At 45.2% G+C, this 6,652-nt stretch overlaps 1 protein-coding gene across 1 annotated transcript; it reads right to left on the reverse strand.

The window, feature by feature from the left end:
- Positions 1-3,788: 3,788 nt before the first annotated feature.
- On the reverse strand, positions 3,789-6,628 carry PIGW (phosphatidylinositol glycan anchor biosynthesis class W). Its single transcript, XM_030472790.1, has 2 exons — positions 6,563-6,628; positions 3,789-5,676 (listed from the first exon to the last, which is right to left on the reverse strand). Exon 2 carries the CDS (start codon positions 5,660-5,662, stop codon positions 4,148-4,150), a length of 1,515 nt encoding a protein of 504 aa, XP_030328650.1. The 5' UTR covers positions 5,663-5,676; positions 6,563-6,628; the 3' UTR covers positions 3,789-4,147.
- Between the last annotated feature and the right edge of the window lie 24 nt (positions 6,629-6,652).

The following is a 6,652-nucleotide window of genomic DNA, read 5'->3' on the forward strand; positions in this document are numbered from 1 at the left end:
TGCCAGGTAAGGCAGGCTTTAATTGCACTTACGGTCTCTTAAGGTTTTGGCTTCTGCAGCACCGTAGTGCAACCAGCTGCTTAATTTAGGCAGCCAAAAAAAAACCCCATAGCCCTTCTTGAGCTATGAAATACTACACTTCATCTGTTCATTCTTGTTATTTATGTATATAGATACTAAAGAAAATGCAGGGGAGGCAATTAGGGAGCAGGATTTTTTTTTTTTCCTTGTTTCTGCATTAAAAGCATCTTTAGTGGAGGAGTTAATTTACTTGGACTCATCATGCAACATCTCTACCTCTAACAGAAACACTGCGCAGAGCCACAGCACTGCACAGTTTGCTGTTTATGGTTTTCTTCAGCAAAATAGCTGAGGTTTTGTAGCAAGGGATGGTACCTTCCATCAGACCACGGCGAGCGCACCGAGCTGTGATGAGCACCCATTATCTTAGCAGGGTGCATTCAGTGTGCAGGCTCCTGTGTCACTTCTGCCCTTCCACTCCCGGAGTGTGGTTGGATCAGATCAACAAAACAGCAATGCCACAGATCCTGTGTTCTCAGGGCACACACTGGTAAACTACGCCTGAGAAGCGCCATTACATTTCATGTAGTTTTTATCCACGGTTCCTAGAAGATGCAGCTTGCTTGTTATCTACGAAACCAGTGCACAGCAGCCAGCCCCTTCCTGCCGGTCATTTGCATGCCCCTCTCTCCTGGAAGAAATACCTGTTCTTTAGGACATAGCGGCTTTGAAATAGGATACTGCCTGAGGTCTGTCTTGTAACATTTGACTTCAAAAGAGACGCTGCTGGGTTGGAAAGGAAGGCTGCTACTGAGTTGACCCTTAAAAATGGTGAAATTTGGTAAGAAGCTACAAATGTGTAACAAATAACAAGGTTACGGATAAATGTCATCAGCTCTACTCTCCTGCCATATTTTTTCTATCCTGCAGCCCTACACAAAATCACGTGGTGGAATTATGGCAGCAAAGAGAAAACAGTTTGTTTTCCCAGTCCTCTGCCTTACTATTATTGCTGAAGTCGGTGGCATGCTATAGTTGAACCTTTTTATTTTTACTAGTTGAAGTATCTTAAACTTGTACTAATTATGTAACAGCTAAATAAAAGTTTCTGATTTTTTTAATATATCTTTGATCTGTACAATATATCTTTGATCTTACTCATATAAACACACCCCAAAGCGAAGTGAAATGTAATGTTCTTGTTCCTACCAACCACTGAGCTATCAAGGTGCGTGTGGAGAAAGTGTCTACAGCAGTATCATAGCATTAACTTCTCTCACATCTCTCCAAACCCATTACAGTGCCGTTCGCTCGTACAGACTTGGTGATCAAAGAACGTGTGTTTCTTGGTTCTTTCAGAGGCATGGTTAATCATCTGTATCTATTCATAGTTTAAACAGTCAGCGTTAATAACTATGGTTGCTTCAGGGCAGAGCTTGCCACATTTGTTATCGACAATAAGCAATGAGAATTAATTGTCTCTCATTAAGCCAGTGGTGAACAACTTACTTCATAAGGCTTTAAGAGCCGGAGACAGCCTCACGATGAGGTGTTGTGGCACGGCACAGGTTGTCGCCACTCTTCTTGTCACTTGTGTACCACAGTCCCCTCGGTTTGGGGTTGCAAACCACAGCTCCAGTCCTGGAGCGGGTGCCCACCACCCTGCTGTGTGTGTGGAGCTAACAGGGCTCGGTGCAGACACAGCAGACCTCCCACGTCATCTCTGCTTCACGAAATGGAGTTGGCATCTAGTTTGCTGCTTGTCCAGACACAACTCTGCTTTGTCACACCCAATTAATGCCTTCATTCTGAATCACACTGATAGACTTGTGCTCACAGGCAGAACTCACTGCAGGTCTTGGGCTTCAAATACTTCAAAAATTAATATCCATGAGTAATTCTGCATGAGTGCATCGTGCCGTTCAGTTCACACTGGAGACCCTTCTTCCCTAGCAAGGCTAGGAAATGTTTTAAATCAATACATACATCAGTTACCAGAAAACTCCTATAAACCGTGACAGCTGTTTATAAGACATTGTTGGCAATTGATTGCATTTGTCCCCAGGATAATACAGGCTGGTTTTCTTTCATTCTGAAGACTATATGGCTATAATTTGGAAGTAAACGAGCATGAAATCAGCATGACCACATCCTGTAATCATCAGATTTAACCTTTCCATGGGCCAGCAGCTAAGAGAACCTCATAAATTTCAGAGTATTCCACAGCACGTCTGCCTTAAGGAATCTGATTTAGAGGCTTAATCTCCATGGATTTTATGATTCATCACATTTGATCGACAAGGAGAAATAACAAAATACAGCCTATGTGCACTGCTTGTAACTCCACTGACATTACACATCATCAATTACCACTTGCATTCTACTTCTTAAGTATTTGTATCTCCCATTCAATTCCTCACAATCTTTAAATGTATTTCTCTTACCAACAACTTAATGAGGTCAGGAGGAACTGTCACACTTTGAAAGTGAACAAAGAGGGTGCTGTGACAGAAACTGAGCACATCTGCTGGTACCCTGACCTAGTGCATCACGCTGCTTTCCATTTGCATACTGTGTTTGCTAATAAAAATTAATACAGAATGTTCCCACTTGAAGACATCTCAGCTGTCAAAACACAGTACTAAATGAGCTGCTGTTTAAAATGATTTTATAGACAAGTAGGTGGGCCTTTGAGTACTTTCAAAGTAGAGCTGAAGACCATAGTTTACAATGTTCCTAAAGATGAACTGTCACAACACGCTGGTATGCAGGCTGGGGGGGGAATTAGTTTTGGATCTTAGTACTTTCTTACAAAAGGCCGTGCTGCTCTTATTATCAAATTCCAACAACTGCTTTATGAATTCATCCGCAGTTGAGTTTATCCTTTGGAGCATCACACTTTATCTGAGGTCTTTGTTTGTATTCATCAGTGAGTATGAAAATAAAATTCAGCTTTACTTCAAAGGCTCATTTAGATTTCGGTTTAAGATTAACATTCCACATAACATTACTGCTATCAAAGTCAAGCATATGCATAAATCTTTGCAGGACTGGGGCCAAAACATTTTTAAGTATCCACTTACTAAATACATTTTATATTAAGAATTATTCTTAGCTGTTATTTATGCAAGGGCCTCAACTAGGTAAATCGTGACACAGGTAAGTCTCTATAATTACTCATTTTCCTACTTTTCATCTGGTTTCTACTCTATACATTGCTACCTCGTTCCACCAGCACTTCATAGAATCACAGAATAGTTAGGGTTGGAAAGGACCTTAAGATCATCTAGTTCCAACCCCCCTGCCATGGGCAGGGACACCTCGCACTAGACCATGTCACCCAAGGCTCTGTCCAACCTGGCCTTGAGCACCACCAGGGATGGAGCATTCACAACTTCCTTGGGCAACCCATTCCAGTGCCTCACCACCCTCACTGTAAAGAACTTCTTCCTTATATCTAATCTAAACTTCCCCTGTTTAAGTTTGAACCTGTTACCCCTTGTCCTACCACTGCAGTCCCTAATGAAGAGTCCCTCCCCAGCATCCTTATAGGCCCCCTTCAGACACTGGAAGCTGCTCTGAGGTCTCCACGCAGCTTCTCTTCTCCAGGCTGAACAGCCCCAACTCTCTCAGCCTGTCTTCATACGGGAGGTGCTCCAGCCCCTGATCATCCTCGTGGCCTCCTCTGGACTCGCTCCAACAGCTCCATGTCCTTTCTATGTTGAGGACACCAGAACTGTACACAATACTCCAAGTGAGGTCTCACGAGAGCAGAGTAGAGGGGCAGGATCACCTCCTTCGACCGTTAACTACCACTTCACCGTTCACTACCTGTAAATGCAATGTTACTCTTCTGCATGAGTTTTTATAGGAGCAGTGGGAGTATTTGGCAAACAATGTCAAAGCCTAGGTGATCAGGAAAATGTGTACCAGCTCTAGCAGGTAGCAGACTGGATAATTTGGTAAAACAAACCGTTAAAAACTAATCAATGCTAAATCATAAAAAGCTGTACTAAATTATAACTTACTGCAAAACATACAGGAAAAATACCGACTTTTGCCTTTAAACACCATCCTTCAGCTACAGCAAATGAATTTCAACTAGTCCACTGAAGACAGAGTAGAATCACCAAAACTTGAATACTATATTTTTGGCATGCATTAGATACATAACTAAACAGTTAAAAAACATATACAGGTGTAGTATACTTAATGTAAACGCAGTCTTGCTGTGGATTGTATCTATCAGTATATTCACAGCACCAGTCATAACATTTGCTAGCAAGAAAAACAGTAACTGATTTTTATTGATAGCACTAATCAGGCACATGTGCTTGCCTTCCCTTCTGACAGGCACAGCCTCCAGTTCATGCTTTTTACTGGTACTGGGGGGCTGTACAACATCCCAGCTACAGGGCACGCTGGACCCCTTCACAAGCAGCTTCGTGAACACCAACGCAAGATCAGTCACCACAAAGCAGATAAAGAACGTCAGGCAGTGAGCAACCACCCATATGCAGTAGGACAGATTGGCCAGCCGGCGGGACACGGGCTCCACGTATGCTTGCGAGACATGAAGAAAGAGGAAGAGCACAAGAACTGTGAGCAGTAAGAGACCCACTGCCTCAGCCCAGCCTCTCACTGAGCTCCTGCACTTCAGCAGCCATAGTCCCACCTGGACACTCGCCATGTATATGGCTAAATACCCAAAAAGAGAGAGCAGCCCTTCCCTGTTGGCATTTAAAAAGCCGACCCTCGTGTCTCTGCCATTGCTGCCGTGCAAGATGAACATCTTCAGAGAGGTAGTGTTAAGAATAAGCTGATAAAGCACAGCGAGATTTACAGCAACAATCCAAGAGTTATTTTTTGGGAATATAGATAAAAGTAGAGATGCTGCAAGCCTCACAAATGCCAAGGTAAAGAAAAAATTCCAGTGCACTCCATACTCTGAAGTATGTTCATGGTAGTCTATAGATTTAACACTGAGCAGTCGCCCAATGCCAAGGAAAATCAGTGGCCAAATGGAAGAGAACTGCTTAGCCACACCAGAAAATTTTGGTTGTGTGACATAAGACTTTTGTCTAACTTCAGGACAAACAAGAGCATTCCCAAAAATAAAAGCTCCAACCCCAAAATCCATAATTCCTGTTCCATAGGTCTCAGTTTTGGCGTATCGCCGCGGATACTGGGGGAAATCCACTGCTAAAATGCTGATTGATGTCAACACGTTGATATAAACACGGAAGATGGTTATTGCTGGAATATATTCTGGATCCAAGGACGTCTTCTGGAAGCCTTTCACAATTTGCCTAAAAGCTACCCTGGGCTCATGCTTTCTTTGGCTGTATATTTTGGAAAATATTCCAGCACAGAAGGCTGCAATGATAATTGGTATGAAAAAGATGATTGGAGACAAGACTGTACAGGAGAACAGGAGAGGAGATACCAGCACAAGGAAGTCCAGCAGCAGGCTGTATGTCCTGGAACTTAGAGGTTTCCCATAGTGCTGGCAATACAAAATCAAGAGGAGTCCTCTGCTGAGCAGGCAGAGTGGAGCTAGAGACAAACCTACTGAAATTTCCAGCAAGCTGGTTCCATTTAAGTCACTGATAAAGGCTTCTTTCAGATGCTTTTGGGACATTCTTCTTTCTTCTCCTGAAAACACAAACATGAACTTGAGTTAGTTTTGTCAAACAGGGGGCTTAGAACTTCATCAAAATGCATCTGATGTTCCAGTTCATTAAAACAAGCACCGATTTCATGAGTCATCTGTTTTTCAGTTGCTCTTCAGTTTAAAGAACATGGTAAAGAACAAATACTGAGGCTTCGTTGTGGCTCGTGACACTGAGCAGCCACACAGGCACCTGCAAGGCCTGATGGAGTTCCAGCAATACAAGATCCTTAACATGGTTTTGCTGAAGATCTCTAAATATCAACTGCTCTGTTGAACTGTGAATACTCTTCCTGAATGTCCTGCTCTGTAGAACAGAGTCATGTTCTCTATAGTGTAAATGAAAACACTATGTTTCCATTTTAAGGTATGTAAAAACGTGTCCCTAGTGAAGCTCCTGCCCCTGGCCAGCAGAGTGGGTGACAAAGGCAGCAGCCAAAAACCCCGCTTGTGACAGAAGTGCCTTTTTAAAAGGCCCCAGCCCCACGGTGACCCCCATCCAGGCTCCTCCGTTTCAAGAGAACGGATGTCAAATGTCAAAAGCATTCACTAGGAAGCCAACACTGCCGGGCTCTCCGGGGGTTTCTCCTGCGCTAGCTGGCCGCGCTGGCCCCGAGCTGCCGTTCCCCCCGCAGAGCCGGGGGACACACCGGCCCCGGCAGCGGGGCCCCGCGGGGACACCGGCGCTGGGGAAGGGGCGTCGGGGGGCAGCAAACCCGCACCTCACCGCTGCCCCCCTGCAGAGGCCGAGGCCGCCGGGGCAAGAAACCAGCCCCGGGGTACCGCGGTGTAACTCACCTCCCGCCCAGCGCGCCCCGGGCCCCTTCCCCGCCGCGGCCACCCGGTTCTGCCGGTCCCCGCCGCGCTCACCCCGCTGCCGCCCGCAGGTAAACGCGGGCCGCGCTGCCCGGCCGCACTTTCGCCAGGGGAAGCAGCAGCCTGCTCTTCCGCAGCGCCCGA

Source organism: Strigops habroptila (assembly GCF_004027225.2).
Source record: "Strigops habroptila isolate Jane chromosome 13 unlocalized genomic scaffold, bStrHab1.2.pri S16, whole genome shotgun sequence".
NCBI classification, from domain to species: Eukaryota; Metazoa; Chordata; class Aves; order Psittaciformes; family Psittacidae; genus Strigops; species Strigops habroptila.

Bases quoted from the DNA above. Each gene is read 5' to 3' on its own strand.
- PIGW (XM_030472790.1), bottom strand. From the start codon at position 5,662: ATGTCCCAAAAGCATCTGAAAGAAGCCTTTATCAGTGACTTAAATGGA.